Source organism: Protomyctophum parallelum (genome assembly GCF_964188405.1).
Source record: "Protomyctophum parallelum genome assembly, chromosome: 7".
NCBI classification, from domain to species: Eukaryota; Metazoa; Chordata; class Actinopteri; order Myctophiformes; family Myctophidae; genus Protomyctophum; species Protomyctophum parallelum.
This window is the reverse complement of record NC_139705.1, coordinates 11,232,605-11,260,361: the sequence shown is the minus strand read 5'-3', so window position 1 is coordinate 11,260,361 and position 27,757 is coordinate 11,232,605. Positions and strand designations below refer to the sequence as shown.

The 27,757-nt window shown below is 41.7% G+C and overlaps 1 protein-coding gene and 1 long non-coding RNA gene across 3 annotated transcripts in view; one reads left to right on the top strand and one right to left on the bottom strand.

Annotated features, from left to right (window-relative positions):
• Positions 1–111: 111 nt before the first annotated feature.
• Positions 112–15,465, top strand: LOC310861347. The gene is made up of 4 exons (XR_014569479.1): positions 112–405; positions 11,765–11,873; positions 13,790–13,915; positions 14,270–15,465. It is a non-coding gene; the product is annotated as an uncharacterized lncRNA (long non-coding RNA).
• Positions 15,466–17,692: 2,227 nt separating this feature from the next.
• Positions 17,693–27,757, bottom strand: part of ppdpfb (pancreatic progenitor cell differentiation and proliferation factor b) — a 66,886-nt gene continuing 56,821 nt past the window's right edge. The window contains exons 1-5 of one of the 2 annotated variants that reach the window (XM_083768590.1): positions 23,020–23,213; positions 21,258–21,333; positions 20,498–20,575; positions 18,821–18,920; positions 17,693–18,196 (exon numbers count right to left, since the gene is read on the bottom strand). In XM_083768590.1, the coding sequence (XP_083624716.1) occupies positions 18,082–18,196; positions 18,821–18,920; positions 20,498–20,575; positions 21,258–21,309 (345 nt within the window). In that variant the 5' untranslated portion in view covers positions 21,310–21,333; positions 23,020–23,213 and the 3' untranslated portion in view covers positions 17,693–18,081. Of the gene's footprint in view, positions 18,197–18,820; positions 18,921–20,497; positions 20,576–21,257; positions 21,334–23,019; positions 23,214–27,757 lie in introns of those variants that run through there. The other variant, XM_083768591.1, reaches the window with a different exon arrangement.

The window sequence follows — 27,757 nt, the reverse complement described above, 5'->3', positions numbered from 1 at the left end:
ACGGAGCAGAAAATAGGGAGGTGATCAGTGAATAAGGAGAGAGGGTGCTGTCTCCTTACTAAATAAAGCACTAGACTTGGTGTGTGTGCATGTGTGTTCTGCTTAGACTAGGACCCACGTGGGCAGGGCAGTGCTCTCCTCTGAGACGACAGGCAGCTCCACACTCACCCACAAGCCATCTTGTATCCATCAGTATCCATCCTTCCTCTTAGTCATTCACGCCTCCATTCATTTGTTTGTCTTTCTTCTGCAGCCGTCCATCTGTTTCTCGTGTTCTATGTATGGGAGCTTGCAACCTCCCATTCATCTCTGTGGATTTCCCTAAGTGGACTGAACTGATCATTGCTTACCTGTGGAACCCTGAAGGAGTTGGACACAGACATAACTAACTAACACTGGGCAAAGGTAAGATAAGACAAGGTTAATTTACATTTTGATCAAGACTATCAAGAAAAAGTCAGACTCGATCAAATACATCTATGAAAGTCTTGATCTGGCTGGAATTCAGTAAGCTTGTGGGGGGAAAAAGTACAGTATGTCCATGCATGACTTTGATTAAATGTACTAGTGATGACATAGCAACAGCATTGTGTTTTATAGTCAGGATGGTTTGATCTTTGACTTTTTGACTGGTGAGTTCATGGCCCAGATAAATCACAGGTGTCCCCCACTGAAGCACGCTCCAAGGATATTTAGTTACCACTCACTGCTCTGTGGTCTGTGATACTTAACCCCTGTTACAAACTCTAATAAAGCTGCGTCACTCTGTCTTTTTGAATTGATTTAATACATTTATAATACTAGTATTACCGTCTTCTTAGTACCTAATATATCGCACCTTCACCTTCTGTAATCATTATATGACCACTTGGATATTGTCTGGCCATTATGACTAGTCTGAACCTTGTACTCTTTATTGCTGGTTGCTGATCTAGCAATTTAAAATGTGAAGAGGACAGATAACATGATTGGTTTCATTCCTAAATGTGATACAGTACATCTGAAAATACCTTATATACAGTATGATCTTCTAGTGTGAGATCTGTGCCATGGGGCTCAATCTGGACTCCAAGAAGCAGCTTGCCTGTCCATAAGTATTATGTAAGGTACTGTAAATTAGGTAATGGACCTTGTTGAACGGGGTCTATCCTGTTTTCCTTTACAGTATATGGCAAAGGGCATAATCAGGAAGCAATGCTCATCAATCACATCATGTTTTCTAATCTATCAGTTATCAGGCAAATGGAGAGAATTGCAACAATAAAAGATAATCTGCACACTGCCACTTGCAAGGTAAACGTATAGGCTGATTTATTAAAGCAACGTTTTGGTCACACAACGTTCCTGTGAGTGTTTGCTCAGAGGTGTTTTGCTGGTATACAGCCATTCTGTGAAGTGTGAACCATCAAAGGTCACTGTTTTCTGTTCAGTGTTTTGGTTCCTTTGCGCCTGGATAAACAGTGTGTCTAGAGTCTACTCTAGACTCTGCAGCCAAGCTACAGTACCCCTCTCTATGTGAAGCAGAAGTGTTCTGTGGCGTTTGTGGATGTTTGACATGGAGAGTTCCATAATGCTACAATCCGTACATTTTATGTATGTTGTCTCTTTTGTAAACATTGCTCCCCCCAGCCAAAGCGCAAGTAAAGACTGCACAGTATTTTAGATGGATGCAACGTACAGGCACAAGTTGATAAGTTCAAAGCAAATATAGCTTACAGAATTGGTGAGCTATATAGCTAGTCAATTTTGACTAATTTAGTTCTCAGCCATCTGTGTAGATCAGCATCAGGAAAGACCTCTGTTGAGCAGAATGTCATCATGATCTCAGTCACAGCATGTCAACACATAAAATTAAAAAACATCTGAAATAACAATCAATAAATTACATGCATTAACAGTCATGTCTTTTCATAAAGGGTGCTTCTAGACAAAGGTAAGAAAAACAAGTCAAGCACAAACGTTTCTGCCTTACAAGCATGTACATGCTGAGGAAGGCACAGGGCCAAAACCTACATTACATGAGTCTGGTGGAATTGTTGTTTAAAGAATCACACCCATTGTCAATGGCATTTAATGTTTGTGTTGCCACAGATTTACTTTTTAATTTAATTTAATTTGGCGGACATTTGACCTAATTTCTCCTTTCATTGTCAATGGCAAATATGAGACGTGTGTGGACAAAATTATGTCATATTTGAGGCAGACCTAATTCCCCCTTTCATTGAATTGAACTGAATTGATGTGTTTGGTTAGCCGTTTTGCTCGTCTACATATGGTGTAAAATTTCCCTTCATTGTCAATGGCATTTAATGTTTGTGTTGGCACAGAATTATGTCATATTTGGCAGACATTTGACATTTGACCTAATTTCTCCTTCCATTGTCAATGGCAAATATTGAGACGTGTGAGGACAAAAGCTGTATATAGGAGGGGCTACACAAATTACACTTGTGTGAAGTGACGGGCGTCCTATCATCATACATCATCACATTTCGGCCAATCACAATTGGCGTCTGATGGGTATTTTTCCACCATATGCTTTAAAGACTATAAAAACAAGGACTAAGGACTGTATTAAAATAGTTACTATAAATAGCTTCGACAGCAGAGCTATGATACTGGAGTGAGAGCTCCGGAACTCTAGAAATACTTTTAGACGTAATCGAATTACGATATATACTTAGCTTAGCTTTAACCAGGATACTTTAAGTAAATAGCCAATATGAAAAATGTTACTTTAGGAGAATTACCTTTTAAATACCAAATGTTTACCGGTGTCCACCCAAGAAGAGAGGTCCATTCAGAGTGAGGTTTTTAGTCATATTTTATATTGATTCAGAGAGACAGAACCGGATCCACATACAGCATAATAATTTACAATCAGATTAGACGGACCCCGCAGGGCCGGTCCAACGTGGTCTCTCCATGCCGTTCCAAAATGGCATGGGGTATTTATACGGTTTCAATACAAAATGGAGAATGGTACAAAATAGACGTGGCAATACAGAAGAGCATCCTAACCAATGTAATGGGATATGTAGTTTGGAATGACCTGTAGTTCATAATTCAAGTCACTGGCCAACCCAGAAGACCCTAGATCGAGAAAGCACAGAGGCTGGCGTTGCCATGGCACCCGGTTGATAAGATTCCCCGGCACTAGAGCAAGGTCATACGCAGGCAGCAGACACCTCTCATTATTGTGAGTTTAGAGGCTGAGGCCAAACAAGGCCATAATTCAGCAAAACTATGGAATACCGGGTCATAGGTCCCAATGACAATCTCCTCCACCAAAACAACCGATCTACAAAAGAAAAATACCTAACAGCGTCCTCCCTTTTCTGTCCTCAAATCCGTAGTATACACACATATCTATGTCTTTGTACGTCTGTACGTGTGTACGTTTGTAATCCATGTAACTCGAGAACTGTTCCAATTCTACACACGCGTTCCACACAACCACATGGAGTGCAGTGCCCGGTCTCAAGTCGGTCGGACCCACAGTTGCCCAGAACCGCCACAAAAGGCCTTTGTGCCCGGGCTCGGGGCAGGGCCCATGTCCAGGCTCCATATATGGAGCTGGCCTGTTCTGACATCACAAATATGTCCAATATGTATTTGGGCATGTCTGACAAAGAACTCCATATATAGTATGGGCATAAAAGGGACACACACATACAGTACATATAATAACTGCAGGGGTTGACACTAAGGTCATGGCATGGACATTTTACAATGTCCAGTGTAAAATGATAGGTCAAATTTGAATTTGAACAGTGAGGAGTTTAACATCGTGGCTGGGGTACTGCAGGGGACACCCTAGCTCCCTTCCTCTTCGTCATAGTCCTGGACTACGCGTTAAGGCCATCAATGGACGAGAGCAGGACCTTGGCCTCACCATAACACCAAGGAGGTCGAGACGACACCCAACAGTAGTCCTGACAGACTTGGACTACGCGGATGACATCAGCCTGCTCTCTGACCACGTGGAACAAGCGCAGGAGCTCCTGACCAGAGTGGAATCAGAATGTGCCAAGGTTGGCCTCCGGCTGAATGCCAAGAAAACTCAAGTTATCACCTATAACATCCCATCAGAGCATCCACCTCTAACAACAACAGAAGGCACTGCTTTGAAGGAAGTCAATGACCTGGGCTCATGGGTCAACTCAACCGAACAAGACCTGAAAGTGAGGAAGGCACTTGCATGGAGGGCCCTAAACTTCATGGCCAGTGTATGGAACTCCAACCTCCCCTGTCAAACCAAACTCAGCTTCTTCTACGCAACGGTAGAGTCTGTTCTCCTATACGGCAGTGAATGCTGGACCTTGAAGCCAACCCTGCAGAAGTCTCTCGATGGGTGCTACACCAGAATGTTGCGTGCAGTACTCAACATCAACAAGAGCACACATGTTACCAACACAAATCTGTATGATGGAATGCCAAGGGTGAGCCAGAAAATAGCAGCCAGGAGAATGAGACTAGCAGGACACTGCCAAAGACACCAAGAGCTGCCAGCCAGCAAACTAGTGCTGTGGGATCCAACACACGGGCACTGGTCACGAGGATGTCCCACGCTAACATACGTGGATGTACTCAAGAACGACGCAGGAGCACAAAGTACCAACGAACTGGCCAGATGTACGGAGAACCGGGATGACTGGAAACGACGATGGAGGGCTCGTCTGAGGACGACCTAGAGAGAGAATTACCGTTCACTAGGCTGTACGATAAAATAATTACCTCAATTTCTATGCTAAATACCTACATACAGTAGCTATGAATGACTATGGATTCACAATTGATATTTTATATTTTTAAGTGTAGCAACTGTGAAAACAGCACGTCATATAGGTAAACAGTGCTCTTATGTTCAGTTCACAGACCAGACCAGAGCGCTCTGGCCACGTTCAGGTGTTTTATATTTTGTGTTGTTGTTCATAGATGGTTGCGTCCACTCTCAAAAGAGCACTTGCCCGGTCGGGCAACCTGAAAGCCCCAAAGTTGTATTTACCTGCCAAATGGGCATACACAAAACTAAGCCAATCAAATCATCACTATGGGGTACACACAAACACACAAAGCTGGGCATAGTAGGGGCTAGCGCCCCTCAAAAATAAATCAGGTCAGAATCAAGTGAGTGCCTGCCAATCCCATTGACCTTGCTTAGACCCAGAAGGACCCTGAGTCTCTTCCAGGCAGCACCAGGGCTGTTAATGGGTTTTCATCAGTCTGCCAGCTGAGGGTCATGCACTAATACCCCAAGCATGTGTTTACTGTTAACTAAAAGTAGATGTCCAATGTTTTGAGCTGGTCGAGATTCATTCTCTAGATGCAGTAAAATATTCTGCGGTTAAACAACCGTAGTTGGACAGGTGGCTCTGTGGCTATATTCTAATCTAGACATGTCAGAATATTCTTAACCAGAGTTCATAAGAAATATAGAAAATGTACAAAATGTACAAAATACACATGCATCAAGTGATTGGGAAGCCATTTTGAGGCAAGTAACAATGCATAAATACCAAATATAACCAGAATAGATAAACATTCAATGCACAAGAAGTGTTTACTGTTTAGCTATGTGCAATAATAAATACATTTTAAGTCATTGGTTAAATATTTGCAATAGCATTTTTATATTAATTGAAGAGATTTAAATACATTTAATAAATATTGGAAATCCTCTAGAAAAAGCTGGGGAGACAGAAGGGAGTACTACACAAGGGGTGATATACATAATCTATTGTCCTTGTGGCAAATACTATGTGGGCAAAACCACACGTGCCCTTAAGACCCGTTACCCGTATTAGTGAGCACCGCAGTGCCATTAGATGTAAAAATCTAATTTCTCCTATTGCTAGTTGCTACACACCTTTTAGAGGCTGGCCATCATATCTCTGCTCTCCGTTACATAGGCATGGAAAAGGTCCCTGCCAACAGAAGAGGGGGTGATCATGACAATAAAGCACTGCTGAAGAGAGAATCCTACTGGATATCAACCCTCAACACCATTGCCCCTAACAGCCTTAACATTTTGATTTAAGAGTTTTCCTGTGACAGTTGGTAGAGCTTAACGTTTGCAAACCTTTTTTTCAAACCCATTCCCCTCTACCTGTATCCTCCAGTGTTTACTGCAAATATAATTCTTGGCTTCCCAATCACTTGATTGGTTTTTCCTGATGACGACCACACCCCCTATGGAGTCCACCTGTTGTTGCTCCCCTATAAGTGTGTGTTTGTCCTATGGCTTGTTTATTCCCTGAAGAAGGCCGAAAGGTCGAAACGTTGGATAATAATAAATATACAGCATCGTAGCTACGATTGTGCGGCCTTTTTCTCATTTTTACTTATTTACTGCCTTAGGCCAGCACCTCAGCAACACTGGTGTGCGCCCTTTCCTGTTTTGACTATCCTTACAAGGCAATGCTTTATGAAGAAAAACACTATATTTGTAGAGCATGGAAAGAGGATGCCAGACAGCTCAAAACGAGGGCAATGTTTATATTAAATTTTTGTATCAGATCAGTGGGTTTGTGAATATGATCGTGCAGAAGGCATACATAAAGCTACAGTAGTACATCAATCATATTATGCAAGTTACATTGTGCAACTAATTCTGGATTTTTACAGTTTGAATGCAGTTTATTTATTTATTTATTGTTACTTGTCCTTGTTCAGGGCTCTGACAGCTGAAGGGAAAAAAAACTCTTTGAGAGACACCAAGGACTTTCTAGTCCACATCGCCACAAACAGTCGGGTACTGGGGTGGTATTTGTGTGTGTGTGTGTGTGTGTGTGTGTGTGTGTGTGCATGCAGGACTATCATTAGGTAATTTTATACTCTGAAACTGGAACCGTCTTTACAGGCTCTGCATGCAAGGTAGCATTGGGTGAATTAAGATTCCTGGCCAACCTCCAGGTCAAATCAGGGTTAAAATAATTAAGGAGAACTGTGGAACAGTGTGCATCTGAAGAGATGGTGCTAAACCTTTGAATGTGATCTCAAAGGGTAGTTTTATATATGCTTACATTGTGGGTCAGGATCTAAATGGGGTCACTGGTGGGTCCCCATGTGACAGAAATAGTGACGTTTCCAATGTGCTCGAGGTCCAGCAGAAATAATTGCATCACAGGCTGCAAAGAAAGAGCCCTTTTGAACTGCCATAATTTGCCGACATGAGAATCATGGGTTTACATTGAGGCCATTAATCGCATCTAAGATTAGCTTAATCCCTCATAAACTTTATATTTCATTGCATGTCGTAACGTGCTTGAAAGCAATAGATTACACCGCACACTGTGTAATTGCTCGGAACATGAGTATTTTCTTATTTAAGCAACGTTTCGGTCCCTCCGGACCTTCCTCAGGCATGATGTCGTGACATGCTGAAATAGTCGATCATACGACTATAAATGCTAAATGTATAATACACATTTAGCAGCTGCATAAAACAACTCTCTCTCTACCACCATCCGAAGGATGGATGAAGGGAGGGAAGGAAGGATGGAAGGAAATAGAAAAAAAACTAAACAAAGATTGATATTGAAACCACTGAAACATGCATAGACAGATGTGAGTGTGAGTTTTGTGTGTGGGTGGGTGAGAGAAGGGAGGGGAAAAGAGAAATGGGTCATCCAAGACTCTGCAGTTGCATGAGGAGTGGGCTGCAGTGACCTTTCCCCTACATAGCACTGAAAACCACTGGCTTATATAAGAAGTGTGTACACCGTAAAGTCCTCATTGTGAATTTAACTCAGTGCAAACAAATGAACAGTGTATGATGCAGTTACATAAAGTATCCGTGCCAAATGCTATTAAATACACAGTTCATCACTTTGCACTGGTGTATGGAAAATAATATGTTGACACCCCTTTTTCCCCTCACTGTATATGTTTCTTTTCCCTTTTTACCTCCATTATGATGAATTCCTGTTCTGTTCTTTGGCTAGAAGTGTCTATTTGTACGTCTCTTTGACAGAAAAAGACTCGCTCACCGTATAGAAACTAGAAGTAAAACTCCTTAGACTGAGACTTAAGAAAATATTCTTTCTTTTATTTTATCGTGCTCATAAAGTGCTCTGTGCTCAAAGTGCAATTAAAAAAGCAAACGTTTCGGTCCTATAAGACCTTCGTCAGTGCTATATGATTTTCACAGCCAAAGAACTTGCTCTTAAAGAGCTCCAAAACAATACAGCTCAGGTGCTGAGAATTGCTAATTACTAATTGATGACATCACCAGATGGTGGGGCGTGGACATTACAGAATAGATATACAAAATCACACAGTTATATAGGAAACAGGAATATTGCATACATCACGTTGACAGACTTATACAATCACTTTTTACTTATAGGTAGCACTGGAGGGAGAGATCTTAAAGCCACCTGGATTGACAGACTGTAAATAAAAAATCCATCTAGATTCAGTTTGGAGGAGTTTAGTGCCTAAATCACCACCTCTTCTAGATTTCCTAATTTGAACAATAACTGTGTAAGACAGATCTGCTATGGAGTGACCGGCTTCCATGAAATGTCTGGCGACAGGAGATTTGATGTCCTTGCGTCTGATGGCACTCATGTGTTCTATGATGCGTGTGCGGACTGCCCTAGATGTTTTGCCTACATACTGTAGATTACATTTGCATGTAATCATGTAGACTACATTAGAGGAACTACAATTCACAAATTGTCCGATAGTGTATTGTTTGTTAGTAACTGCACTTGTAAATGTGTTCGTTTTCTTGGAGTTTTTACAGGCCACACAATGTAGAGTAGCAGAGTAGCAGTCTGCTTTCACATTATAGTCTCTGATGCTTTGAGATCTATAATGAGAGAAAAGAGGAGGGTCAGTGAACACTTTGGCACCTTCAGGGTCAGCTGACAAAACATGCCAGTGTTTCTCTATGATGCTACGTATATCATTGATTATAGGTAGTGATGCAGGCACATGAATGTTTCTTTTTAGTCTGTGCAACCTGGTTTGGATTATTCAATTTAGTTAAAGCAGAGTCAAGCCATTTTTTGGGGTACCCTCTTTCAACAAAGTTTCTGTACAAAATCTGACTGACAAAATCTGACTGACTGTTACAGATTCGTTTCAGTCTAAGGAATTGAGAATATGGTAAACCTGAAAGAGGGTACCCCAAAAAATGGCTTGACTCTGCTTTAACTAAATTGAATAATCCAAACCAGGTTGCACAGACTAAAAAGAAACATTCATGTGCCTGCATCACTACCTATAATCCTTTGAGCAATGCTATACGTAGCATCTTTATTTGAACAGGGATGGTGTACAAATTTGCTTTAAATTAACTGTGCAATAATGCACCCTGTTTAGCAAATTTACATTTTCCAGTCCCATTTCTTCGATTTTAATTTTGCTTTAGTTACATTTTGTAAATCTAAAACATGGAGGCAAAGTGGTGAAAGTCAAAGGCTAAATTCTGAACTGAATGGCTTGCAATAGGGGGCGTTCTAACACATGACATGCTGTAAGGTTCTCTAAATGCTTGGGCTGTGGTGACAAACAAGCTTGCAGCTGGCCTTGTTCCCAGGGAAATCCCCTTTATCTGCAAGCTAACTTTACTCAGAAATTTAGTTTGTATAGGACATGTGAAAGCACCTCTTCAGACTCCACCTCAAACCTAGCACTTCTTGTTAACGTTTCTGACGGATTAAAATGTAATTGTACAAATAAGTTAAAGGTGCTCTTGTTTGAGGGGCTGCCCGGCCTGCATCCAGCCCTCGCTCGTCACATGTATAACTAGAAAAAGTGCCCTTCCGGGCACAGGTCTCCACCAGGTTATCCACAGATCCGTGCAGTTAGAGGTAAAAACACTTTTCGGCCAGTTATAGCGCCACCTTGAGGCTGAGTTGAAATTGTTCATGTGGCATTTCGTCCTCGGCCTAGTGGGAATGTGGGTGCACAATTTCACGGAAATCACGCGATGTGTTCATGATTTGCAGCATTTTGTTTGAAACTGAGCACTCCTGTGAACTTTGGAAGCCAATCTTAACCAATCAGGATGGAGTCTGATAAATCTGAAAGACCCGTTTCGTTGAATGGCTCTAGAGAGACTGTGTACCAATTTGCGTGATGTTTGGACAAAATCTGTAGGTGTACTGTGCAAAAACGTGTTTTGCACAAAGCGGCCTCCTGGTGGCGCTATAACAGGCCGTTCTGGAAAGTTTGGGGCAGAGGTTCATGGTTGGCATCCAGGGAGTGTGTGTGCAAAATATGGCATTGAAAAACTTGTTTTGCACAAAGCGGCCTCCTGGTGGCGCTATAACAGGCCGTTCTGGAAAGTTTGGGGCAGAGGTTCATGGTTGGCATCCAGGGAGTGTGTGTGCAAAATATGGCATCGACCGGGTTAACGGTGGCCGAGATTAGCTGTTCACGGACACACACACGGACACACACACGGACGGACGGAGTGCAAAACATACTCTCCCCACATGCCTTCGGCCTGGTGGAGACAATTATGATAGAAAGCTAGATACAAGTGTACACTACAAAGACATCCACATTTTCGCGTCTGCAAAAAAATGGAAACGCAATGTGTGACCAAGTGAAGGTCTGTGACTGTGTGATCAATCATGATCATCTGACAGCTGGAAAGCCGGGAGTACTGGGAGTTCTGGGCCGGGGAACGGCCGTACCCCCAGCTCCCCCTGATGGACCGCCCTGGTGAGGGCCGCGTATAGCGGCGCCAACCCTAGTACATTTACATGTACATTTAAGGCACTGTAGTGTTCTTATCCAGAGTAACTCAACAGTGACAGTGCAGAATTTGAGATTGGCTGAGCAAACGGCATGCCGATCCTTGGATCTCAACATAACAACACTATTTCATCTGATGGGATACATGCATAGTTTCACCTACATTTCAACACAAAAACTAATATTTGATGGGACATGTTTTCCAAAAAAAGCTGCTGTTATCTAAAGCCAACAGGACTGTGATGATAGTGGAGCTGTTTATAGACTAAAAATGAGACAGAAGGTACGTAGGCTGGCAGGAATAAATATTTGACATAGAAGCTGTTGTGATCTAGAGAGAATGGCCCACATTATTTCACACAAACACATATTGTGAATACAGACCAAACAGGCCATTAGAATAAGGACGTTTGTTGAAATGTGTATGGCTGTTCTCTATTTGTACTGCACACATACAAACAAGTCAACTCTGCATAGATTGATTTTCCTTTTTATGGATTATTGACCTAATGGTTTGATATTTGAAGACACTTTATTTTCTTGGAATAGTTTCATTGAGAGGCGCTAGCAATATGTAACAATTCCCCGTGGGATGAATACAGTTCCACCTCAATCAGAAACTGATCAGAAATGAAGACATTTGTACAGCCTAAAAAAAAGTATAGTAATAAATAATATAGTCATAAATAAATAAATACAAAAAATCAAAGAAAGTCCATAAATTATTGCCATTAAATGTACGAATATTGGAGTAGTAGGATATGTCTTTTTGTTCACCACACAATGCATTCTGCCCTGGGTATCATCCATCCTGCCAACATATCCATTATACCATTCCAACATAGCAGCCATGTGTACAAATTGACCCCAGGCCCAGTGGGGGATTGGTTGTGGCCTATGATGACATCTCCCTATAAGTATGTGTGCACATAGAAACATGCTGTCTGATTCAACTGATTTCTGGCGAGTAATAGTGTTACGGATTTGAGAGTATATCAATCGCTCTATCTCCCTCTCTTCCTATCTGTCTATCTCTGTCTTTTCCCAGAAAGGTGACCCGTAGGCCGTAGTTCAGTGACCCTGCTGAGTGCTGACAGGCAACATGACCAGTGTCAACTCTCCTGCCTGTTTGCTCGCCAGGAACCACTTCTACAGAAGTATGGAAATGCTTGCAAACACACACACTATTTTTACATTTTGACCTTTGCTCTGTATTCATAGACTTGTTTGCTTACCACTTCACCCCTGTGCCAATTAACTATTCAGATCATTTTCCTAAACCTTTCAAACCCAGTGTTTACCTGAGCCTGTAATTCCACCGCTGATTTGCTCTGTAAAGCCACAGTCGGTCAGTCTCTCTTGTCTTGATCTCCTATTTTGCTCTGTAAGAGAACAGCAAACGTGAATTTGAACAGAAGGTTCCGTATTTGTTTGTGAGGACCTAAAATGGTGAACAGACAGGCAGGCAGGAGCAGAGAACGTCTAATTATTTAAGGTATTTATTATACTGAAAACAACGGGAACAGAACACCATAACAACATCTATAGTCAAGCAGGGAACATAAGGGACTGAGTGTGTAGACACAGGGATCACAATACACAGATGAACAGAACAAACAATCAACACTGGGATTGGCTAGGAGACTGGACACAGGTGGAGAAAACTAGTAATCACAAGGAGGTAAGACAAGACAGGCAAACATAACTAGGCAGAACAGGAAACACTAGGGCCTCAGTACATTATAAAAATACACAGTATACAGATTATAGTTCATGACAATACAGTTCGTGACAAGCACAGAGGAAAAGTAGAATACAGGAATACATAAATGATGTGCAAATAAATGTACATGTCCTGCATGCAAAGTAGGCTACTACAACATAATACATTCATGTATACATTCATGTATGCACACCTGCATGCTTATAAATACATGCAATAAATATACAAAGATATGCACATATATATTTGCATGTCAGCACATACTATAAATATTTATATTTATTGAAATGTATTGAACATTTCATTCTTTAACACATAAACATACATTTTACTGTATCCGGCATGTTAATATCCCCACCCCCCACCCCCGTCAAGGTCATAACAATGCAAGTAGAACAGAAATACAAAGACAAAAACAAAAACAATACAAGACAGTATAAATAGTTATTAAACTGGTAATGAAAGGACTAATGAACATAGTAAAAAGAAAAATTGATAAAAAGAAAAGTAAAACAATATATTTTACATCAGGGTATGATATCCAGGTTACATGCATTATATCTACCATTAAGTAGAATAATAAGGTGCCTATAACTGTCTACTTACTGAAGGCCTTCAACTAGAGATCGCCCAGTGTCAGATTTGGTGTGTAACAGATTGCACAAGGGAATATGAATTTAAGTAAAAGGTATACTTTCTACGAACTCTATGAAAGGGGTCCAAGTTGTATTGAACATTTCTGGCACAGGATGCCATCCTCTACACCAGACTGAACAAAATACAAATATTTAAAATATAAAATTATAACAGCTCTAGTTAAAATTAAACTGGTTTTACTATCTTGTGCATTTGCTCGTGGATTTGCTCATACATACTGTACTGTAGCTAGGTTTTTGGGCAATATCGAATATTCAGGTCCCTTACATTAAAGACAGGGAAGCACCATAGAATAGATGACTGGGAAGCACCATACTGTAGGAAGCTCTATGGAGCTCACAGCCCTGTGACATGACATTGACCATGATATGACCATGATACTGACATGATACGGCCGGCCCACCGACCCATTAGGCCATTTTAATATAGGATATTGTGTACTACTACTGTTTATATACAGACTATTTCCTCATCTGCAAAACACAGTTTCTGACACGGGGTGGCTCGCCGGAACCGGCTCGGCCCCCTGGGTGCATTCCTGCAGGTCTGGAAGTTCCGGGGACCCCACATGGAGTTGCACCACTTACTTCACACGGGTGTGATTTTACTTTATAAAGTGTCCCTCCCCCTGCCCCCCCCCCCCCCCTCCTCTCTCTCTCTCTCTCTCTCTCTCTCTCTCCCTCACCCACTCAGACTTGTCTCCCAGTCCAGAGCCAGTGAAACCAGTGTTCACCAGTCAGTCAGTCAGTACAACAGACAGATGTCCCAGTCTCAAACAGAGGCAAGTTACGGTCTGGCTCACCTTCTCCACACCACCTGGTAAGAATACACGTACCGGCATACAGAACAAATGTGATAAGAATACGTGTACAGGCATACAAAACAAATGTGCAGTCTGTTAATCACATGCAGGAACCTCCTTGTTAATAGGCAATTCATGTTTACTCAGTGCTGGAAAAACAACTCACATTTTTTAAAGTAAGAAATACTCTGTTACAAGGTAAAGTCAGGAATTCAAGTATTAGTATCAGAATGTACTTAAAATTCCAACCGAAAGTATGACGTGAGAGAAAAATGGCCACTGTGTGAATATAGTCAATGGCAAACACAACATTTATATAAGCAAACAAAACAAAAAAATAGCCATCTGATTTCTACCATGTCCATTACCAGGGTTTCCAGGCGGAGTCGGAAGCAAAGGATTATGGGTCAGTGTGTTCCTTGGCTCCACCTCGTCCGCTCGCTGCCCCTCCCACACCAAACCCCCCGGTCCTGGCACCAAACCCCCCGTTCCCGGCAACCAAGGAGTCAAGTAGAAGAAATTAAAGCACTTCATTGTTTGCTTCACAGACAGATGGGAAGTTCATGATGTCATTATTAAGAACGGTTAACTTCCTTTTATTTGGCATTCTGGGTTGCTCATCAGAACACCTTGGAATGTACTGTCACCTTGGGATGACAACTAAAGAGGACCCGGATATTTACATTTTTAAGGGGTTGATATATGTGAGCATGTCTCAGTTTTAATGTTGAATATCAATGGGGTTCAATGCAGTCTACACAGCTGTCTGGAAATATTGGTTGCTCGCTCCATTACTTCCCCAGTCTGAATGGAAAACTATGAGAGTGATGTAGCCTGTACTCTCTCAATGGCGTGACGTGGCCTGCGACTATCTGACAGCTTCTCAAAGCCCTTGGGTGTGGTTTGTCCTGGCCTGACCTCTATACAAGAAACGGCTTATCTGAAACACACATATTTACACAAGCAAATTATTTATGCTACAAACATTGCGAACCCCACCCAAAAACTCTCTTTTTTTGGAGTCTAGACATTGATTATTTCATGGGATCTTTTCAATGTTTTGTTTTTTATTTCTTGGTTTGTCAGAACTCTGCATTCCTCTTTTCTTTGTTGAACTTGACTGAAGATAGATGTGAATGTGTTCCTTTCTTTTTACCACATCACCACTATACAGTATATAGGGCCACTATAAATCCTACAGATTTTGTCCAACATCATGCAAATCGGTACACATTATCTCTATAGTCATCTGATCAAGACGGATCTGTCTGATTTTTCATATTCCATCCAAATTGGCTAGGATTGCCATCTAAAGTTTGCATGTCGGTGCAATAACTTCATCTACAGATGAAGCCTGGGTGCCAAGGCTACTCGCCTAATGACTGAATTCCGAACATTGCAGGCCCACAATAACCTACCTTGACCTGGTGGAGACCTAGCTGTGCTCTGTGGAGCCCTTGTTATAGTTTGTTGTTTTTACCATTATTGTACCATCAAGTCCTGGACATAATTGATTTGGCATACTGTAATATATGGAGTCTGGATATAAATAGATTATTTCATGGCATCTTTTCAGTGTGTTGTTTTTTCTTTCTTGGTTTGTCAAAACTCTGCATTCCTCTTTTTCTTGAACTCAACTGAAGATAGATGTCAAAGTGTGCCTTTCTATATCTCTCTCTCTGCTTCTCTTTCTGTGTCTGCCATCTCTGTTATGCATACATTTCCTCTCTCTTTTTGGTACACCTTCCTCTATCCTGATACCTTGCCTGTCATGTATGTTATCTCAAATCAAATTAGTGTGGTTTATAACTGGCTTGAGTGATGCAAGAGACTTGCAAAAGTACAACTCTGTAGAAGTTAATTTCCCCAAAACAATACAATTCTAGGGGGGGGGGGGGGGGGGCATTAGACTAGAGCTTGAAAAAAGCAGACAGGGAAAGAAAGTGAGAGTGAGAAAAAAGGGGGAAATGAAGACAAGGTAGAGAGGGAGGAATGAGCTGACTGAGTGTAATGGAAAATAGTGGAATAGACAGTGACGGATATGGCCTAATATACAGAGAGACAGAGAAGAGATCCTTTCCATCCCTGGTGTAATGTACGTCACTGACTGAACACCCAATGAGCTGGAAAAACTGCTGCAGTAGGTGAACAGGCATCCCTTCAAATGGGACCGGGAGCTGCAGAACAAATCCTCTTTTCAACCTTTCAGCTCCATCATGCATGGAAGCCATTTTGAACACCTATTGTTTGTTTTTCCTCTCACTTGCTGCAATTCAATGGGGACAGATAGAGAGATGGACAGAGGGAGAAATGAGGTGAACGGGCAGCGGCACAGTCATGCTTACACAGGCCCATTCTACAGTACAGGGAAATGCATGTCAGGATTTGTGATAGATCTGTAGTCAGCTTCATGATGTGAGAAAAAGGGGAGTTTGCAGAATCAGCTGTTAAAATTGTTCAACTCTGAAAAGTGTTTGTTTTATGCTTTATTATGGGATGGGTTGGGAACTTGGGATGGGATGAGAACCCCTATTGTTTGACATGGTACATGCAGCAAAAGTTGCAACAAGGTAAGCATCTGTTACAGAACAGCTGAGATCACACTTCTCAACAGGGAACCCAACACCAAGACATGACATCAATCATTGGCATTGATTGCTACAGCAAACATGCACACTTTGTGCACTTTCAGCACGGTGAAAAATCATTGCATGCATCTTTTATGCCAGCGTGGCTCAAGTAAGGTTTATAAACCAACCCAGCAAGCACGGTCAGGACCTGGACGAATTAGGCCAGCTGATCACGTTCAAACCAAGACTAGTCAGATCTGGCCCAGAATATCACCTGATTTCAACCAACACAAGTTCTGTCCACTAAGACGGACGTCCCTGGATGAATCGGAGAGTCCGATCGAGGTCAGATCAACTTAAGTCATATCATAACTAGTCAGATCTGGCCCAGAATAAACTATATTATTTCAACTGCTGAAGACGGCGGTGATCTGGCCTAGTCCCTGAACGTCACCGGAGTCATCATGACGTCATTTGGCTTGAATTCACTGATGATCAGGGTTCATTATGACAGAAATGGTATTTAGGTTATTGCTCTAAAAAACATCTGTTGGAACAATTACTCTGCACGCTAATGTACCCTTTCATTGACAGCAAACAAGAGGGATAATTAGAATTAGTCTGACATCTGTGTAGGAACTGGGGAGATGTGCAAGTATAGAAATCTGAATTGTAGCCGGGTGAATGTTGAACTTGGGATTTACTTAAATACTCTTCCTGAACCCGTGCCAATAGTTGCATAACTACAAACCAACTGACTATGCAGCGAGAACAAGGAGAGGGGAGAGAGAGAACATTCAGCACTCTGGGAACAGTCTCAGAAACCATCTCTTTGGCAAACAAGCATGATGACTTTCACTTCCTGCCACGTGGAGTGGAGCCGTACTGACACATCAGATCCACATTATCCCATTAAAACCGTGAAAGCATCTGTCATTTAACAATGGTTAAAGGATTCATTCATAATGTTATACTTTGGATATACAAAAATAGCATGTTTGAATATGTTATTTTACAGTGAACAGTTTCAACTCAAATCTTCACTTCTGGGTGTCCCTGGAACAAAATATCTTAAGATGGGTGGGTCCGCAAACCAAATACATACCGTATACTTTTAGGGTCCTTGACATTATTAGTTTGAGAACCACAGACATAAGTTTCATAAAACTGTTAGCTGTTAACTATTGCAGTCAATTGTCAAAAATAAATACAAAGAAACAGATCTTAGGCTGCAGGTCTACTTTATTGTAACTGCAATCACAGGGTGACACCAGTGAAAAGAAATGTTTTAACAAACAGACGTGTTTGCACCACAGTGTTACAGAGACAAAGACAGTACAAATGTAAAAAAAATGATCAACATGGCGCTCATCGTGTCGTATTCTCTTTTTTTGTTCATTTTATTCTTTTCTTTTGGCGATAAAAAAACACAAGGTTACAAAAACAAAATAAACTAGTACGGCAGCCTGTTCTACTTGGTAGTACAAAATAATAATTATGAACGAAAAATGGTTGTAAACGGGACTTCATCCCGCCACCTAGCGTTGGTTGGTCGGTTGGTTGGTCGTGGAACGGGGGTGGGGAGGTTGGGAACGGGGTGGTGGGGATCAAGATCAAGGAGAGGCGGGGCCTCCCGACTCGCTCGATTCGCTCTCCTGGCGACGCATCACCATCTCCCTGGCAACACAGGAGATCTGGCCATTTGTTACCACACCAGGACCCCCTGCCCTGAGAGAGAGAAAGAGAGATGGTCAGATAGGATAGGGGTTAAATGAAAGAGTGTGTGTTTTTATGTTTTGCACATGGAGTGGTGACTGAATTATCCTGCCATTTAAAAGAGCTGTACCTGTTGTGTCAATGTAGAACAATCAACAGTTAAACACAGAAATAAAGAAAGTGAACAGATCAAAAGGACCAAGAAAAAAAGTAGTAAGATTAATTACGGTACTAGTATATGGCAAGGGCAGAGGACAGGTTAAATACAATATGCTACAGTGTCAACTGGTATTTCACAGCAGTGCGATATCTTGGTGGCGGGCCAACACAGCATAGTTGCCCCGTTACTTGACTGAGCAAGCTGTATTCCATTGGATGGAAAAGTACAGCTCTAGTTTGGTTGTTGGGCAAGCCATCATCATTAGTATTATGCAACCGCACGCCCTGTTTGACAGGGTAGGAGCTAGCAGAACAATTACAGGCGTGTTATTACTATATTAGGACGTTGGCAGATAGGGACATTGACATGCAGGGTAAGTTTAACACACCACAGAATCATAACTTGTACTTCTAATATGGTGAAGTACTGACAGTATGGTGCAACACTGCACTATACCAGGACTTCTGTGAACTTACTTTTGCAGTGCTTCCTCAGTTAGGGGGGTCATCCCAGGTGTGTTCTGCTTCCCAAAGAAGAAACTGGACCACCAATGTCCCGAGTCTTGTTTGGGGAGACCTGAAGGCCAGACAGGTCAGTCAGTCAGTAAGATTCAACAGGTCCGCAGCTGTTCTAACACACTAAAAGCTACAACTGCAGGTCACAAAGAAGGGAAGGGCTGCGTTTCTTGACACACAGTATATGACAACTGTCAGATACTGTATGCAAATACACCACAGCTGCTGTGTGTGAGAGAGTCTGACAGTTTAAAGTTAAAAGTAATTTACTATAAGTTAGCCTATAGCCTATATAAAAGATACATGTACAGTAGCATATGCAAATACATGTTCAAACAAAGCCCTGTGTGTTGGCATGAGCCCGTTTCATCTGCTAGTCCGTGAGAGAATGATAACTGAGCATTCCGTCCTCGACCTGATTTGGCTGCAAGCTTGGCTTTATGCCAGACTGGACAGTAGACACTCTGAGTTGTCATTCAAGCCCAGAAAGCAGGAACTCCCTGCCTCCAGATTTAGGCTTTAGGTCATGACTGGTTGCCAAATATAGGTCAGGTTCTTGAAACTGTGTTTCTGGGGGTCCTCAGCTGTATTTAAGCCATATTGCATTATGACTTAAGATCGATGCCATGTGGTGAAAATAGCTGATCTACAAGCTCAGTCACAATGTGTCCAAAAATAGAGATGCCAGGTTGAAAGTGTAAACACAGTTGGTCCCGGAAGGCACCGTCTCAACAGATATTATTCAAGCCAAGCAGTGGGTTGGACTTTGGACAAGAACTAGTTGTAACCAAATACAGGTCAGGAACATTGCTTTAGCAACGATACGATGATGGGCGACATGTGTCATGCAGTCAAATTATCTCACAGTATCTTCATCACGGTGCCACTTTTAGAACCTTGACACCGCTCAAACACTGAGCCAGTAGTTAAAAAGGCCTGACTAAACACTCCTGGCCCAGTATTTGACTCTAATCCAGCTGGCCCTCCAATAAAGCTATCCAGCATTACTGGTCAACTCACTGGACCTAGACTGGCATAGTTGGGGAAACTCATATACTCCCAATTAATTCTATTATCATTCCATTATTCACAAAGCAGTGCAAGGCTGCAAGCATGACTCACAGTGACAAGGTCTGACTCACTTCAGGCAATCAATATCAAGTTATTAGCAAGTGAAATTGGAGATGGACTGATGAGGAATGGTATTGCATGTCAGGATATTATGTTAGCTATATGTACTGTATATTACACAATAATATGGTAGTAGTTCTCCCTCTCTCTAGCCTTTCATATTAAAAAGCATAAACTCACTACATCAATGTAACCCACATACCTTTGACTTTATTTAATAATTCTGAAAACTGGTCCAACAACTAAAGTCCAGAATATAAAGTTTCAGTGTATAATACAGACATTGTGTGTTGTGGATGCACTCAACTAATTTTAATTGTATGTCTCATACAGTGACAAATAAAGATCTTATCTTATGTCTATAGTGAAGATAATCTGTTATTTTTGGCTAGCGATGCGGTTGTATGACAAAGTATTATTGGGGGAGGGAACTTTGACATCTGAATCCCTACAAACCAGGCTTAACAAAAAGTAAACCAAACCTCACGACCGCTGAAAAACACACACCTGGATGATGAGGGATGACCTCTCCGGTGTACTCCGAGCTGCCACAGGAGCTACTGCTGGAGGTAGAGCCAATGCGCCCTGCAGAGCAAAGATGAGAGGGAGAAGGCGGTCAATGTGAAATACAATAAAAGGGGAAAAACTGGACGCCCATCACTTTCATATGAAATTCAAGCATTGTGGGTTTGAATTCATGAGAGGATTATTCTATCAAAAAGCCATTAGCTCTGAGATATATGCTATCAAAAAGCCATTAGCTCGGAAATATGCAACATAAGAGCTATAGAGGCAACGTATCCCCCTGTGATTCACTCAGGAGGGTTACTACTCTATTTTAGGACACTGATGAGAACCCAGAATGTTCTCCCACTCAAAACAACAAACAAAAAACACACAGGCATCATTATCTTTTCATGAAGCCAGTAACAGTCTTCGCAGTCGATTTCCTATAAGAAATGCCTGAATTGACCACCGATAAGAATGCAAGGAAGGTGTAGTTTTATGAACAGATGCCCTCCTCTGGGATCTTGATTAATTAGTATGCCAGACCTGAGGTTAAACTGGATTTAGTCTCTCTATGTCTACGTGAACCAGGTATACAGGTGAGAACACCACCACAACCACCAGTTATTCAGAAAATGCACTCTACTTGTAAATGTGATTCATGTTGTCACCTTCTGTCTAGCAAATGCATTTGGAAACATTGGTCTGCCTGCCATGGCATTACAACACCACTGTGGCTGAAGTGAAGAAAGATACCCACTTCGGTAGTAGTCGTTGGTCGCCATGAGAGAACCGCCTGCAATGGCTGCCATTCTAACTGCTGTGCTTGATGGAAACTAGAGGAAGGAAGAGGAAAAATGAGTTAAAACAATGAAATAATTCAAATAAAATAAATTATGAATTGACTTGAGATGTCTTATGTTCCATTATTTAAAAAAACAGACCCATTTGTTTTCATGATTCTGTTCTCTTACAGTTTGGCTCAAGAAACTGAGGATGTGTTATTGAACCATTAAAATACACACTATACATACAGTACATACATACATATTATTAAGGCTGTCACGATACTCAAGTTGCCGCGTATCCAAAAATAATTGAAATTGACGTTTCATACTGTGTAACAAAATTACAAGCCATATTGCGATTGTCACGCTATTTAATTATGTTACTCCCGCACAAGGTGCTGTTGTTTATCTGTGTATTCCACACTGGCGAGAGTTTCTGAAGCACTAAGCTAGATAGAACGGTGTTGTTAGGGCATAAAACCAAAGTATATATTATGAATACGTATGAAGACATTTTATTATATTAGTTATTGCTCACAACTTCAAATACTCTATTGTCTTCCTATATTGTATTGTACTTTTAACATTCATCATCTATACTAGATAGCCTAGATTTGTTATTTGTAATAGTTATTTATTGAGAAACACGTGTTTTTCTTTACAAATCAAGGCTCACTAGCCTAATAATTAAAATCGAATTGTGAGCTTAAAATAAAAAGTCAAATTGAAGATTAGTGTGCGTGCGCGCACACACACACACACACACACACACACACACACACACACACACACAGTCCTGAACTAATAAATTAATGACGTCACGTGTTTACATGACAGAAGAGACTGCGACAGTTATATGGACTGATGTCATCACAGCACTTGATTGATTGATTGAAATATTTATTAACAGTTTGTAGAATTTACAGTACATTTTAAGCACAAACTCAATACAAAGACTGTTAACTGTGAGTGGACGACCCAATTAAGCATTACACTTGTTTACAACAGGGTCCACATTGTTCAATTCATCAAAACATTTAGAGACATACGAAGACAGAGACAGCACTCCCACGCTCATAGCCATAATATATGAAAAACGGATATATATGAGAGAAGTCGAACACATTTAAAAACAAAATGAGGGGTGGAACACGATGTCAATGTCTGGGTCAGGGTGTGACTGACAATTGACATTCAAAATCAAAATAAAGACATAGACATAGAAATAGATCGAGGCATTCAGACATTGTCGTTCATCAAGTTACCAGTTTGCACAGTCATGTTGTGGAATATATACAAAAATAACTTTTTAAATTACGGTTAAGATTTAGTTGCTAACATCTTCAGAGTAAATTACTGGATCAAAACAAAGCACCCCCGGAGGGACAAAAACAAAACAATAACCTCTAGGCTCGACTCTAGCTAGCATCCATAAAGGGCCAAGCAAGCACTGTAACTCCATAACAGTCGTTCAGTTGTGGCGTGGAAAGAGGCTATATCCGCTTTAGTTAGAACGACAAAAAAAGATTCAGAACTGCTTTAAATGACATGTCCGACTCCGTTCGCATGATGGCATCGATCTCAGAAAATACTAGCCGATGTACAAGCTCACAGCTCAGGGATTGTAGATCGGCTATTTTTTAGCTTTGCCTTGCCTTCCCCAACAACAACAACAGCAGCGATCAGAAACAATCCACCATCTTCTCGAGTCTGAAAAACACAAAGCTAGCTCACCTTGGTGACCAGATGTGCTTCGGTCTTCAGTCGCAGCAGCACCCAGTGCAACCGGTACAACTCTGTCGGCGAGGCTGGGAGGAGGAAGGGGGGTAAACGCTAGGCGACGGGGCCCATTTGAAAAGAAGTTTTGGGTAAATGTAACCCTCCAAGGTACGCGCTCGGATTCTGCTCCGACGTGTCTTTCTATAATGTGCAGAGGGCTTCCACGGGTGCTTTTATACGAGAAGATGGAGGTGACGTCAATATTTCTTGGGGCGGAGCGAATTCAGCGCACGCGCTGACCTAGTGAGAAAACAAAACAACAGAACTACAGTAGGCTACACAACACCACAACTCAAATGTAAATAGCGTAGACCATTATTTCTCCAGGAATATTCTGCATTATTTTTCTTCTGGCTGCAACGTTTCGTCACTTTCCACTTTACTTATTATTACCGCTTTGGCCAATTACAGTCTTGTATAAACCGTTATTACACATGAAGTACATGGCATTGGTCTGTTTTCATTTGTATTGGCTAATTGTTGTACCTTTGTTAATTGGGTCTGTTGCGACAACATCTACCACTGTACATACTTTTATGACTAAAACTTCTAAAATCTTGTTGTGGAAGAATGTAATAATACTGTAACTAGAACAATATGAGTTGGATATGCAGTTAGAATCTGCACCTGACTCGCTGAACTATCTTTACACCTGGGAAAAACTGAATCCATTCTTTTTTGATCAAATAGTAATCTCAGCAAGGCAGATGGCTTCTTGGTTAGAGTGGGTGACAATATTATCACACGAAAAGATGAAATTACCTATAGGTTCCATCCTGGAGGAAAATCTTTCCGGTGATAAAATGGCCAGCAACGTAATAAAAAAAGTCAACCAAAGAACAAGATTCCTATACAGGATCTCCTCACTGGTCAACAAAAACACCTTGAAGACAAGACCCCAACAGCCCTCGTAAAAGGTTTCTTCGACAATGCCTGCACCTCTTGGTACCATAGCACCTTAAAACAAGGCTCCAGACCTCCCAAAACAAACTGATCAGGCTACTATTGGCCTCACTCCCCAAACCCACCTCACCCCTGCCCACTTTGACAGGCTGGAATGGCTTAGGGTTGATGACAGAGTACAGCATCTTACAATGGGTCTGGTCCACAAGATTCGCTACACCTGGCCTGGGCCACGCTCAGCGGTCCAGGCACCTTGGCTGGTAATCCAGTCTGGCAGTGTGCCTCGGGTTCGACTCCCAATCCCGACGGCCTTTACTGCATGTCACCCCCCCCATCTCTCTCCCCATTTCCTGTCAGCCTACTGTCAGCCTATCCCTCCATAAAAACAATATATAAAATAAAGGCGAAAGCCACAACAAAACGCTACACCACCAAGATACCCATGTACCTGTCTAAATACTTCCTTAATGTCAACTAAGTCCACACCCACAACACCAGAGGGAGTTCAACAAACCATGTGCAACCCAGATTCGGCACAAACAAGGGACTAAATTGATGTTGCTCCTATGCCACCAAAATGTGGAATGCCCTACCAACAGTCATTAAGACTGTCAAGAGAATCCCTTGACTCCTTCAAAACTGCTCTCAAAGGGCACCTACGGACGGCTGCAATTCGAAACTGGCCCCTGTAAACTCTGAAAAGAATTGAAAATGGTGGGCCCTATTGTAAACAAGTGTAACGCTTTAGTTTATGGTGTCGTCCACTCACGGTTAATAGTTATTGTATTGAGTTGTACTTGAAATGTGTAATTCTGCAGTTATTGTATTGAGTTGTACTTCTGTAATTCTGCAAACTGTTAATCAATCAATCAATCGGAGGAGGCCGAATCATAAGTGAGGATCCCAAAAATAAAAAGAAGGTTAATGTGTCGGCCTACTAGAAAAAAGTTGGAACTACAAAGATTGGGATGTTCACAATTAATTAAATTAAATTAAATTAAATTAAAAAAAATACAAAAGTACAGTGATCAGTGGCATACTGTTTTTCCCCTCAGGCTCAGTTTGACCTTATGCTCTCATTGCTCTGTTCTCCTCAGGCCATATGGCCTGATGCCCCGCTGGCACTGCCCCAACTGATTTATCCTCTGCCCATTTCCTCAATATGGTTTTAGAAGACAGTGTTTTTTAACTCCCCATGCCCCTCTCAATTTATACTGGGTTCAAGGCCCCTGGCCTAAACCATCTCGCCACTCGATTTTTTTCTGCCGACCACTCGATGTCGCGGTTCTTGTATTATTTATTTTGTTTTACTGAGAAATAAGGTTAGGCATAGTTTTACTTAGCCCTGTAAACATGACTCTCGTATTCATACGAGAGTCATGACGCAACTTCACCCGGGTTTTTGCAGACGCTACATTTACAAATAATTAAAATATATAAACATTCGCATTTCAAATATAAAGTACTCAAAGTGTCCCACGGGTGTTAGTTAGTAGCAGCGCCAGCGATTAGAATTTCTGCATCCCGCGTTGTTTAATAAAAAGCATTTTTATCCGAGGTGTTATTTTGCCATTGGCTTTCAACTACGCGCCCCTATCGGTCGGGAGGAGGGTGGCACTCGGTGTGTTCGATATAGGTACGCTGACCGCCCTGCCAATACAGACTAATAGGCGAATGCGCTCCCGGTGTGCAACTGTGGATTTCCCAAATGAACCCCGTTTGAAAAAAGTAGCCGGAGAGCTCGGACAAAATGCTTTTTTATTAAAGAACGCGGGACGCAGCAATTCTAATCGCTCGCGCTGCTACTAACTAACACCCGTGGGACACTTTGTGAGTACTTTATATTTGAAATCTGAATGTTTATATATACGGAAATCTTGTAAATGCAGCGACTGCAAAAAACAGGGCAAAGTTACTGCATGACTGTCATGATAATTATCATGGCAGTCATGTTCCAGGGCTAAGTTTTACTGGGGTTACGTTTAGGTATAGGGTTAGGTTTAGCAGGCATAGTTTTACTGAGGTTAAGCCAAGGTTAGGAATAAGATGTCTCGTCCAATCAATGACACCTGTTATTTATTGTGCCATACTGCCACCTAGTGTTAAAAAAATATGATTGTCCATCATAGTCTTCATTGAAATTGGATTCATTGCATTGAAATTTCCTCAAAACACTTGGCTGCATGAAGTTGCAAACTGGCCCTTTGAGCACTGGAAACAAAAAAACATTTCACAAAAAAAAGGCAACATTTTGCAAATGATACGTGCCACGAGCCCACGACCACTATCTTATTTAGCCTACAGCTACAGGCTTTGCTGACTCGTATCCACTTACTGTGCACAACTTTGAGAAACTGTACTATAGGCCTGCAGCTACCACTACCACAGGCGAATACCGGAGAACTCCACAGTTTACCAAGTCGCCAGGGCGAAAATTCTTCATCAATGTCTTCATCGACTCATCGTTATTATGAGATGACGTTTCTGGATGTTTATTGAATTTCTAGTTCCCAAAAGCAAAAAAACAACAAAAGGAACGGTAGGCCTACAATGTTGTGTTGCTGTAGCCTGGCTAATAACCCAGACTCAAATCACACTGTCGTACGTGCGCAATTCTTTTTTTGCCAACGGCTGATTCGGTCTGGCTTATTAGCCAGGCTAGTGTTGCTGTCCATTGTCCAAACACACTTGTCTTGTATTCTGCGCAGAGGCAGTGAGGCACAGAACATAATGTTACCTCCAATTCCCCGGAGTCCTGTTGTTGTGTTGTGTTGCAACAGTTCAATCAGCCAACTATTACTTGCACCTGGACCCGAATGCAGCACAGCATAGGCTACCATACGTACGCACCAACTCCAGGAGGCGCACTGTGGTGGCACAACCACTACAAATAGATAATTTACATAGGCTAGCCCACTGGTCTCCCGGACTGCATTTTCTGTGAAATGTTGTTTTGTGAAATAGGCTAATATTAACTTTCAGATTATGTTGCCACCATAAACTCCCATTTCTTCACATTCTTCGCCTTCTCATCCACAATAATTCTTCGTATTCCTCTTCACCCCTTATTACCCTCTTTCTGGCCTCCTCTCCCACTGTCATGAATCCAATATCTTCAGCTGCTCCACTTTCATCTAACACTCTTCTTCCACACTCTTTCAGTATCTTATTCTTGCCTTAGTTGCCTATTTTCTCCTCCTCTACTACTCCTCCATAAGCCATTATTCTGTAAATAAAAAGTCTCTATTATTCCTACTTGAGCTACCCAGTTTTACCAGGTCCCAGGCTACAGTGTGGTTGAAATTAATTGGGCTGACCTCTGCCAGGCCAAAGAGCAAAGACAAAGGCCTGAGGGTTTTTATGTGAGTAATATGTTTGGTTTTTTTATATTTTAGTCATGACACCATGTACATGACCAAAAACCTGTCACTACAAAGTCACACCTCCATGAAGCCTCCTCCCTCTCCACAAGGAGGGGGAGTGCACTAAAGCATTATGGGCATTGTAGGAATTCAGCAATCCAGTCAAACCCTAGTCAAACAGAGAGACTTCACGTCATTATTTTTCTGGCCATAGGGTGCAAATTTCAAATTGTGCTACTGTTATCTACTACAAATACTACCAGTAAGACGCCTGAGGGCGAGGCCGCGTGCACTGGCCATATATGGAGCGTGTCTTGAGTGTACAGGGTGTGATGGTAGATAGTGTCTAGCCGCTTTAAAAGTGAAGGAGCAGCAGACCTATAAATAATGTCACCGTAGTCCTGGACCGAGAGGAAAGTGGACTCAAT